Below are 12,312 nucleotides of genomic sequence, written 5' to 3'. Positions count from 1 at the left end.
AAGTCTCAAGCAAGTCGTCAATTTTTGTCAGACTCAAGTCAAGTCGAGTCACTGCTCATCTCAAGTCAAGTCAACTCATACAGTAGCTTGGTATAGCAAGTCACATTTGTATGTACTGTAATGCATAATATATAACAAACATTTATTTAACATAAACAAGTTATTTTGAGTCATGACAGTCAAGTCCAAGTCAAGTCTTTTTTAGATATTTGTCAAGCAAGTCTCAAGTTTTAAATTTTGCAACTTAAGTCTGACATGAGCCAAGTCATGTGGTGATCATCTCTGGTCATTACTGCTCTAAAATATATTCTTTTTAAATGTCTAGGTAAAAAACAACAATTTTTTCCCCCTTTGAACACAATGTATTTTATATTTTGAAACATTTAAAATATTTTGGAGCAGTAAACGTGTCAGACTAAATAATTAAAATGAATCATTGACGTCTGCGATCTTCATTAGTTTCAAAAACACATATTTCTTTACAACTTAAAATGGCAACTTTGGACATGTTTTCTGCTGGAGATCCTTTTCTGCTGTTTTCCTAAAAACTAAACTATAAATAGAAAATCGTAGACATACCTTAGGAACGGTATTACAGAAAATTTTGGCAGTTTTAAAACCTTGACTTTTCCAAACCTTGAAAACGGTTATCGTCCCATGCCTAGTTAGCCTGTCGTATAGCCCGTGTTGTGAAGCTAAAACTGTGTGAAGTAGAGTGTAGTGAAGTTAACGTGTTGAATAGCCAGAGTTGTGAAGCTAAACCTGTGTGTAGTAGAGTGTAGTGAAGTTAACATGTTGAATAGCCAGAGTTGTGAAGCTAAACCTGTGTGTTGTAGAGTGTAGTGAAGTTAACGTGTTGAATAGCCAGAGTTGTAAAGTTAGCATTGTCCACTGAAATGTTTAGCTAGAGCATTGTGAAGTTTTGTAACATTGACTGAATCCAGTGTTTTGTGAAGTAACAGTCAAAATATTAGAGCTAATAACCACCGCTAAAAACATTCACTGCTTTGTTTGGTTCAGGTGTTTTGTCTTTGTGTATTGTTGATTTTATTGGAAGTTTAAGTGCTTTTCGACTACACAAAAGTGTTTTCAGAGCACTTTAAAGTTAAATGACCCAGATTAGTTCACCGGAAATACCAACTGCTCTAACCATTAGAGCCAAACTGCTTTAAAGCGGTCGGCTTTACCAGAGTGAGAGTCAGAGAGTGGATGTAATGGGGGTCTTGTGAGACTCTGGGTGGCTCTGAAACTCTTTCCTCTGCATTCAGGCACAGACAGGAAAACCACAGCTATTCAGCAGACTCCTGAGCGGCCGTCTTACAGCTGCAGCCACAGCACTACACTTTAGGTGCTCTAAAAGGCTCTCCGTAGCCCATTTGTGCTCTTTTCTTCTGTGATCACTTTCTCCTCAGTCTCTTTCACAGCTCTCCATTTCACCGACCTGCACCTTTTCGACAATATGCTTTTATCAGTCTCTCTCTCTCGGCTTAACACAGACAGACCGAGGTCTTGTATATCAGCTTCATCTTCAGCAGTATGAGTTTATTCAGCTATACTTTTGAGACCGAATCATTCTGTGAAGCTGGTTAAATCACAACATTTAACGTTTCTTTAATAAGTTTTACTTCCCTTTTTAGAAGCAGCAGGAATGTTAACGGGGCAACACTGAACTAGACTCTTAATCATATAAATTTGTATAAATAGTGTAAATATTTATAATATTGGTCAAAATTTGTAGTTAAACATGTACAATTACAACTACTACTGCTACTACTACTATTAGTATTAATACTGTGACTACTACTACTACTATTATTGTTATTATAATTATTTATTGTTATTATTATAATTATTGTTGTTATTATTATTATTATTATTATTATTGCTTGTTTAATGTTATATTATTATAATCACCATAATAATATATTTTAACAACAACAACAACAACAACAACAACAACAACAACAACAACAATATATTTTAATAATAATAATAATAATAATAATAAATTTCAATAATAATGATAATAATAATAATAATAATATTATATATTTTAATAATAATAATAATAATGAATTTTAATAATAATGATAATAATAATGAATTTTAATAATAATGATAATAATAATAATAATAATAATAATAATAATAATAATTAAATATAAAGCACTTATAACAATAAAAAACAAATAATAAATTATGAAAGTAATAAACATTCATAATTGTTAATTAATTATGCTCTAGCGGTATTTACAAAGTTGTATTCATTCATTCATTCATTTAGCAGCAGGAATGAATGTTTTATTGTTAAAATACATTATCAGTTGAATAATTTTTAAACATTCAGAATAAGTGGTGAGCATTTGTATCAATATAAATAAATAAAATCGTAATTTGTGTAATTATTTGTGTAAATCATGTATTATGCACACACACACACACACACACACACACACACACACACACACACACAGTATATAAAAGTATATACAGTATATAAAAAGCCATTTTCAAATATATACACACACATTACAACCTGCTACATTAAGTGATTTTAAAGTTGCTTTTTCAGCTTCTCTCAGTAATAAAAGTGCATTTGCAGCTTAGCCTTTAACAGTATTGACTTCACACTGACTAATGGCCAGAGATCCGTTTCATTGCACAACCTGAATCCTCCAGTCTGGTACAGGGAGAGACCCGCCAGTGCTTCCCCAGGAGGAGTATCCAGTGCTGGGACACATTAGCGGCTCATTCCCCTGGGCAAGCCTGGAGCTCAGATGGCCAGCTGCACGTTTCCACTCTTCATCTTTGTTGTGGTGTGAAAGAGGAGACTGAGGGTTTACGAACACAAAAAAGCAGTGGACAGAGTGATGCTAGAAAGACAACAGGCTTCACACAGAGCTCTGACAGTCGCGGTGTGTTCGCTTGTCTGCAGGCTTGTCTACACACCACTGTGAAAATATGATAGTCAAAGAGGCTTTCCTGACACACACACACGCACACACATGTTTGACCTGGTAGCCCAACCTTTTTAAATAAACAATGTTCTTGTTTTCATGGTGTTCTCAATGTGGTTTTGAAATATATAATTTGACAAATTGGCAGATTCTTGATTGTCAAATGAATAATATCAGCTAAATAAAATATCTATACAAATAATCCTGAATGAGGTGAAAATTATATCATAACTCATCCATTTATAATTTAACATGGATGTACTAATTAATGATTTTTCTTTGTATTACAATTTGTGCACTGTATATAATAATCCTTAAATTTGTAGATATTTGTTAATAATAATACTAATATTCTTAGAAAAAAGTTAGAGAGTAAGAATAATAGGCAATAAACAACAATGATAATATTGATAATGATAATAATAGATTTAGGTTTATTATTTTTAAATTACTATATATATATATATATATATATATATATATATATATATATATATATATATATATATATATATATATATATATATATATATATATATTCAAAAAGGCAGAGACACGAATGTATCGCCTTTTTAATTTAATAAATTGGCATTTTTGGAGCTTTGGTGTTGCCGCTTTTTTAAATATATTTTTTGCACTTTTTGCTGTTTGGCTGAGCACCCAGTTAAAGTGATATGCGTGCTTTTGTACATTTTAAATTTTACAATAACAACAACAAAGTTAAATCATAAAAGTAATTTACATTCATAACTAATAATAATAATAATAAATTTAGGTTTGTAATTAATAAATTGCACAACAACAATGTTAATCATTAATGTAATAATAACAATAACAACAACAACAACAAGTTCATTCTGACTTTCTTGGTCTGAGGTGAACGTGCTACCCACTGCGCAACCGTGCAGCCCTATTCTGTACTACTATAGCCAAATTATAAATACCTGTAACAAATAAAACTAGGGCTGCACGATATTGGAAAAATCTGATACTGCGAGGTTTTATTATTCGGCGCTATATATTGTGATACAAATACAGTTTCACTAGTTGGTTTGAAAAGTTCCATTTAATGTTTTTCTGGAAAATCTAATAGTTTTCTGGTGCAAAAATTTAATAATTGCAAAAAATGCTTTCAGTACTTCGAGTCTTTGTCTCATTCCTTGTCCAAATAACTAAATTCTCTAAAACTAAAAAAGAGGTAAAAGGTCAAAATCAAGTTAAACTTAAAACATGTAAAATAATAAATATTTGTTTGATATTCAGATTTTTTGGATTAGAAACAAGACAAAAATTCTCAAATATAATTCAGACTCAATATTGCATATCCTGCAATGTGAGTCGTGACATTAGTGAATGTACACATTGCTATTTAGATGTTGAAACAATATATTTTGCAGCCCTAAATAAAACTAGACAAGTGTTTTTATTATTAATTAAAACCAACCTGCATATTAACATGTACACATAAATATTTCATTATGAAGAATATTGTGTAGTCTACTGTACTATTGTGTACTTTTCACTTTTTTGTCCGCACCAAGATAATCCCCACAGCCTTTGAAACACATGCCCCTTTTCTTTATGCGCAACATAATTTCTTCCTTTTATGCTGTGAAAAATGAGCTGCACATGTTTTTGACATATCTAGTGGGCTTCAGTATCATCTCTAAATGATGAATCCACACAAGCAGCCGTGTGCGAGTCATTTTCTCCGAAGTGCTCATTGTTTGAGCAGCTTTTTCTCAGTGTGTGGGTCATTAGTTGGAGTCAATTGTCTTGCTCTCACAGAAGCGCCATTGTGCTCTAAACCTCCACTCTAATAAACCCGTTTAACAGCTTCAGACCAGCAGAAACTGAATATCCTCATTCATGAAGCTCAACTCTAACACACACACACACATATAGAGTATGTAAACTATCGCCAGGCTGCGGATGGATGAATGAGCTGTCAGGAAAAGGGAAATGACATGGAAAGTTTGATTCAGGAATGTTTTGAAAGCCTCCATCCACTACATACACACATGTCTTGGGTAGAGATACTGTATCTGAGGTCAGGGAGAAGCCGTTTCTGGTGTTTATGTTAATTATTTGGCATGTTGGCCATAATTTTACTGCTACTGAGAGCAGCCTCCTAGAAAATACATAATTGCATAAAATAAATGAAAATAAAAGCTAGACACGCTCTGACTATTTAGTTCACTACCAGTCAAATGTTTGGGATCAGTAAGATTAAGACTGTACTTATTTAATCAGAACTACAGTAAAATGGTCAAATATTATTGCCATTTAAAATAATGTAGAAATTAATGAAGACCGTATAAAATTTTATTAAAAATGTCTGTGGTTTAAATTTTCAGCAGCAACATTACTCCATTCTTCAGTGCCACATGATCTTTCAAAACTCATGATGATGATCTGTTGCTCAAAAACCATATTATTAGTGTCATCTGTGTTGGAATTAATATTATTAGTGTAACAGGTATATACTAATTGTATTCTACACACTGTAAACAATCAATACAGTAGTACGGTAAAAACAACCGGCGGCTGTGGTTGCCAGAATGTTTTAGCAGTTAAAAATGATTTTAAAAAATACAAACAAACTACATTTTACAGTAAACTACTGTATTTCAGTCATTTATGGTGTTACAGGCCAATGTTTTGAAGTAGAATCAACATAGAACCAAGCATGGTGAAAAGAAATTCAGGTCACATTATAATATGGAAAGCATTCAGAGTCATTCACACAACTGCTAAATGCCTTCACAGTAAAACTAAAACTGAAACTAAAGTAATGCAATAAACATGATCAAAATAGAAGCAACATAAAGCTCTAATGTACATAACTGAAGAAAATACAACAACAAAATCAACAACAACAAAAATAGCATAAAAAGAATTCTGGGAAAGTCAATCCCAAACTAACCAGTAGCTACTGAACATTCTGGCAATGGCTATAATAGTGAATATGTGCATTTTCCTATTCACTATCATTTAGTCTTTAAAGTACTTGTTTCTGATTGGTCAGTCAAAACAATCTGAGCTGTTTTACTTATCAATTATATATATATAACAGATAAAAACAGATTGTTTTGACTATATATATAAAATACTTTTTACATAATACAAACCTCATTTCAATATATTTCGCTATCAAATATCTCAGCCCTTTTTTCAAAAGCAGCTTGCTCCATTCTAAAGCTCCGTTATAGTTATCAATTGTACTGAAAATTAAATGTGACGTAGCAAATTAAATATTAAAGGTTACATGAATACCATCTTTAGCTGAGTTCAGTTTCTTAGACATCTGTTTATCCAATGTAAAGCATTATAAAATAACAGAGGGAGATTTTAAAACCACTTGTTCTCGAATCAATATTTCTACTCCTCATGATTATATATGTATTCTAATGTCATGTAATTATCTGTGTATCTGTACTGTACACTCTTAGAAATAAAGGTACAAGAGATGTCACTGGGGCGATATCATCACATTTGTATCGAAATGGTCCATTTTGATACCTAAAAAGAATTCTACACATACCAAAAATGTACATACAAGCACCTCAAAAGAATACCTATTGAAACGCCACCACTGCAGTGACAGCTCGCATATCTATTTCTAAAACCGTGTACCCCTTAAATGTTTGTCTAGTTTGATCTTGTTTATTAGGCTTGTGTAAAGCACACAAAGCAAGTTGGGGATGCAAATTTAACCCCTTCAGAGTAATACAAGACCCTCTGAGTCTGCCTGAATATCACGTTTATTAGTCCTCACAAAAAAAAAACGAACAAGGGGTGAATCCACAATATGACTAACTTTTCAATCCAGCTTGATAGACTGAATGAGGAACAGAGTGGATGTTCTTTTGTACTCACATGTAACTTGCACAAACACATTTTGGATGCTGCCTTTGCAAAAGCAACCTGAACCAAGACGAAAATGCAGCACTGAAGCATATTAAACCTCGGTTTACATATAGGAACCAAGCAAATAATCCACAGGTCTGCAAACGTTCATCTACTCATCTGAATTAAACCTGACATTCCATGCAACACAAAAATGAGACCTCTTGAATATCCTGGCCACTATTTTCCATATAGTCAAAGTGAGTGCGCTGTTAGAAATATGGTACCCATTTGTACCTACAGTAAGTGTTAATTTCAGTACCTAAATAGTATAGTACTTAAACATATACCTATTGAAGTTTTAGGTACAAATATGAAACATTTAGGTACTGATGTGTATCTTTTTAAAAAGGTACCATTCCAGTGACAGCTCTTGTAGCTTTATTTCTGCAGTGTGAGGACTGAGGTAACTACTTTTTTAAAATTATAAAGTAAAGAATGTATTCTCTCTAATTTTAAACAAAGTTGTTGTTTTTTTCTTTAATAATGGGAAATATTGCTTATCAATAACTATAAATCAACATTTGGTTCCAAACAATTCCCAAACACAGTAGCTAGGGGCTTTAAACGTTTGTCACACAAAGATTTTGTATGGCTTCAGCGTATAAAAGTGCATACTCCATTTGAACTGCTTTTATGATGCCTTTAAAGTGCTTTTGAGTCATTTTACAGTCCTCATTCATCGTTTCCACAGAGAAAGAGCAAAGAATATGGGTTGGTATGAAATGGAGTTCAGAAAAATTCATTTTCAGTGAACTATTTAAAAAGAGAACTGCTTATGTCTGATATGAAAGCTCTAAATGTGTCTGGCTAAAGTGTTGATGATTGGATCACATAATCAAATAATCCTCAGAACATAAAACTACATTCACTGAAACGTTAATCTTCTGTGAGTTTAACCCACTTCTGCAGTGTAAACGCAGCAGGACGATACATTAGGAATTCTTTCAACCTTTTTAGTGGGACCGACTTATTCTGACAGAAGCCTAATCTTGAGAAGACTTTAATAGAGATGATCTAAAAAAAAAAACTACCTTAACCAAGACTTCAGAAAAAGATAATTTAATCCATCTGTCAGAGATGACAACCCATCTATCACTGTTATAACCTTTTACTATTGTGCCTCTGAGTATAGCAATTGGCATAGAGTACATGCTAAAGACTTAAAAACTGTACATATAGTATATATACACACTATATGGAAAAAAGTAGAGTCTGTTTAAGTGGATTTACTGGTTTGGGGCTTGAATAAAATGTTATTATTTGTCTTGTTCTGTAAAAAGTCTGATACAATTTCTTTATGGTTTCTAATTAAATTATTAAAATGTTGTTGTTTATAGCACATTGTTTTCTTGAATGACAAAATAATAATTCTAACAGAATAAGTCAGAATAATAAATATTTTCACTGACTATGATTGAAAATCAGGTTTATTCCTCCAAATACTCACTTCTCAACTTCTTAAGTTAAAACATTGATATTGAGTTGCCTAAAACGTCATTTAAAGTGTCTGAAAACACAATAAGGGTGTTTTTTTAAGCAAGAAATGTCATCAGTAGTTTAACAGCATAAAAAAAACAACTTTGAATGAATTCATATGAAACATTATTTGTACAAAAGAGTAAACCCATACTAAATTTAAAGCTCAAAAGCCCTGAGTTTAAAATTTTAATTATTCTTATCTTCTGAACACCTTCAGCAAGAATGTTTATTATAGGGTCAAGAAGCTATGTTTTGAAAAAATCATGTCTGTCCTTCAAAAACAAGAGCAAAGCTGCAGTATATAAAGGACGTCAAGCAAAACCATCAAACTCTGAGATAGGAAAAAAAAAACAACAACAATCAAAAACCTGCACCTCTAAAACATGCATTTCCTTCCTAAAGACTGTTTGTCCTTCACATCACAATAAAGGCTTGCAAATGTTCAAAACAAAAATAAATAAATAAATAAATAAATAAATAAATAAATAAATAAATAAATAAATAAATAACTGAAAAATACAGCAATGCCAAACATGTTGTCTTAAGAGAAAGTGCAAGTACATAATTTTTTAAATCTTAGTGGTTTGTATTAAACGTCTAACCAAACTTTACTGATATTAATAAAAATAAAATATAAAAATATATAAAATATGTAAAGTAAAAGTGTATACATTTTTCGGTGATGCAAATAAAATCATAAAAATACTGATCGCATCAATGTTTGCAGATATTGTGGTTGCATTTCAATTTCTTCTGCCTCTTTAAACCATTTGATACATTCTACAGGTTTAAAGGTACATATACAGTTGAAGTCAGAATTATTAACCCCGCTTTGAATTTTATTTTCTTTATTAAACATTTGCCAAATTATGTTTAACAGAGCAAGGACATTTTTTTACAGTATGTCTGATAATATTTTTTCTTCTGGAGAAAGTCTGATTTGTTTCATTTTGGCTAGAATAAAAGCAGCTTTTAATTTTTTCAAAAAACATTTTAAGGTCAAAATTATTAGCCCCTTTAAGCAATTTTTTTTTCGATAGTCTACAGAACAAACCATCGTTATACAATAACTTGCCTAATTACCCTAACCTGCTTAGTTAACTTATTAACCTACTTCAGCCTTTAAAAGTCACTTTAAGCTGAATAGAAGTGCCTTGAAAAATATATAGTCAAATATTTTTTACTGTCATCATGGCAAAGATAAAATAAATCAGTTATTAAAAATGAGTTAATAAAATATTATGTTTGGAAATGTGTTGAAAAAAAATCTTCTGTCTGTTAAACAGAAATTGAGGGGCTACTAATTCAGGGGGGCTAATAATTCTGACTTCAACTGTATATAGTATGTCTCAAGTATTAAATCACACAATATACTACAGTATAAAGCATGGCTTGAATACAGAACTATGAAGTTAGCTAATCACACCAGCCAATCATTCATGTATTTCAGCAGACTTTGATTAAATAACATGTTATAAATCCAGCCGCTCCAATCTCTCCACTGAATTGCAGGTTAACATCATACAGTAGATCAAATAATATGATCATTAAGCCATTTAAACATGTTCTTGAACATACTTAAGATTCTCAATATCAGATATTTCACAAGATAATTGCTATGAACATCAATATAAAAACTATCTATGGGTTTTTGTTAACATGACGTTGCATTTTTACAGTCGCACATGACAAATACTTGACACAACATGAGTACTGTCATAATTTAAAATGCAGTAAATGGCTAAACATTTTTGTCTTCCATAGACTTCTTGTTCATTTTTATATTTTTGAGCCAAACTTTAAAATTGTCCTATGGTGTCTCAAGAATAGTTCAATAAACTAATTACAGCTCTTATAAATAAAAAAAGGAGGTAACATCAATAATAAATACCTCAGGCATAATTTAACAAGTGCCTATTTTAGTTAGTATTTTTTAATCCATATATTTAAAAAAAAAAAAACAGGAACTTGACATATTTTGTTGTTGAAAACCATGTTCTCCGGTGTGATGATTTATGTTGATTTTAAAAGTTGGCAAATCCACAGAAAACTTGAAAACTTATTAGTTAAAAGACCGCATTCAAGATCTGCAGCCTCCCCTTGTGAAGCCCATGACGTGCACCTGTTAGGTTTTTGTCTCTGAATTTCTGTCTCAGATTAACTTTTTTGAACCCACTACAAAATTGCTAAAAAGTTTAGTTTTTCTTTGATGTGACACCCCCATTTAATGAAAATGATCAACAAGACCGACAAGTCATGGAGAAAAAACATATTATTCATAATTTCATATAAGATTAATACAACTATATGAAGAGAAGTAGTCAACAATGAAAATAAATTACTCACGCTTTTTGTATATTAATTAAGAGTTGTTTTTTCTTAATTGTTGCCAAGTCAGATAAAAAAAAAAGCAACTATAAAGATAATTTCCCAAACATCAAACTTTAAACTACATAAATATAACTATTATATTCTCCAAAATAACTTGACATCTAGTTGATCATTTGGAAGTGACAGAAGGTAGATTTTTTCAATGAATCATCTGTTGAACTGCATCCCAATCATCCCAAATCCTGAAGAAGACCTATTGGAACCCACATGGACCCAAGATTCTCAGAGAAATCAGTCAAGCTTGGTGAAGGAAAAATCATTGTTTAGGGTTACATTCAGTATAGGGGCATGCGAGAGATCTGCAGAGTGGATGGCAACATCAACCGCCTGAGGTATCAAGACATTTGTGCTGCCCGTTACATTACAAACCACAGGAGAGGGCAAATTCTTCAGCAAGATCACGCTCCTTCTCATATTTCAGCCTCCACCTAGAGCAAAAATAATAATAATAATAATAAAATAAAAAAAATCTAAGAAAGTCAAGGCACTCCATGATTGCCCAGTCCAGTCACCAGATATGAACATTGAGCATGTCTGGGGTAAGATGAAGGAGGAGGAGGCATTAAAGATGAATCCAAATGATCTTGATGAACTCTGAGAGTCCTGCAAGAATGCTTTCTATGCCATTTCAGATTATATTATTAGTAAGTTATTTGAGTCATTGTAGAGATGTTTGGATGCAGTCTTTCAAGCTCATGGGAGTCATACACAATATTAATTATTTTCCTCTGCACCATGACTTAATATTCTATACTGTACATTATTTCTGTTAAATGACAAGACTTTTGTCTATGCAAAGACAAGTAATATAAGTGTAATAGAGGCATTTGCTTTACATATACAGTTAAAGTCAGAATTATTAGCCCCCTGAATTATTAGTCCCCCGTTTATTTTTTTCCCCAATTTCTGTTTAACGGATAAATTTTCTCAACATATTTCTAAACATAATAGTTTTAATAACTCATTTCTAATAACTGATTTATTTTATCTTTGCCATGATGACAGTAAATATTTGACTAGATATTTTTCAAGACACTTCTATACAGCTTAAAGTGACATTTAAAGGCTTAACTAGATTAATTAGGTTAACTAGGCAGGTTAAGGTAATTAGGCAAGTTATTGTATAATGATGGTCTGTTCTGTAAACAGTCGAAAAAAATATATAGCTTAAAGGGACTAATAATTTTGACCTTAAAATGGATTTTAAAAAATTAAAAAGCTGCTTTTATTCTAGCCGAAATAAAACAAATAAGACTTTCTCCAGAAGAAAAAAATATTATCAGACATACTGTAAAAATGTCCTTGCTCTGTTAAACATCATTTGAGAAATATTCAAAGAGGGGCTAATAATTCTGACTTCAACTGTAAACTACTTCTGATACCAAATGACCAACTAGAAGTCAAGTTATTTGTTGTTCCTAAAACTTGGATAGGCGACAAGACTTTTGTCAGGTAGTGTTAGTGATAAAGCTGATGCAATTCCATAGGACAATGAAAACGGTGCGCATGAAAGTGTGCCATATTATGCTGAACACCTGCTAACAAGTTGGTATTTGGAACAGTTCTCGCTCTT

At 31.8% G+C, this 12,312-nt stretch overlaps 1 protein-coding gene across 1 annotated transcript in view; it reads right to left on the bottom strand.

Annotated features, from left to right (window-relative positions):
• mgat4b (alpha-1,3-mannosyl-glycoprotein 4-beta-N-acetylglucosaminyltransferase B) overlaps nucleotides 1-4,407 on the bottom strand; it is a 158,561-nt gene extending 154,154 nt beyond the window's left edge. The window contains exons 1-2 of the mRNA XM_056472938.1: nucleotides 4,402-4,407; nucleotides 2,667-2,831 (exon numbers count right to left, since the gene is read on the bottom strand). Of these exons, the coding sequence (XP_056328913.1) occupies nucleotides 2,667-2,831; nucleotides 4,402-4,407 (171 nt within the window). The remainder of the gene's footprint in view (nucleotides 1-2,666; nucleotides 2,832-4,401) is intronic.
• Nucleotides 4,408-12,312: the final 7,905 nt, after the last annotated feature.

The sequence above is a fragment of the Danio aesculapii genome, chromosome 14, assembly GCF_903798145.1.
Source record: "Danio aesculapii chromosome 14, fDanAes4.1, whole genome shotgun sequence".
In the NCBI taxonomy this organism is placed as follows: domain Eukaryota; kingdom Metazoa; phylum Chordata; class Actinopteri; order Cypriniformes; family Danionidae; genus Danio; species Danio aesculapii.
This window is presented reverse-complemented; position numbering and strand designations above follow the sequence as displayed.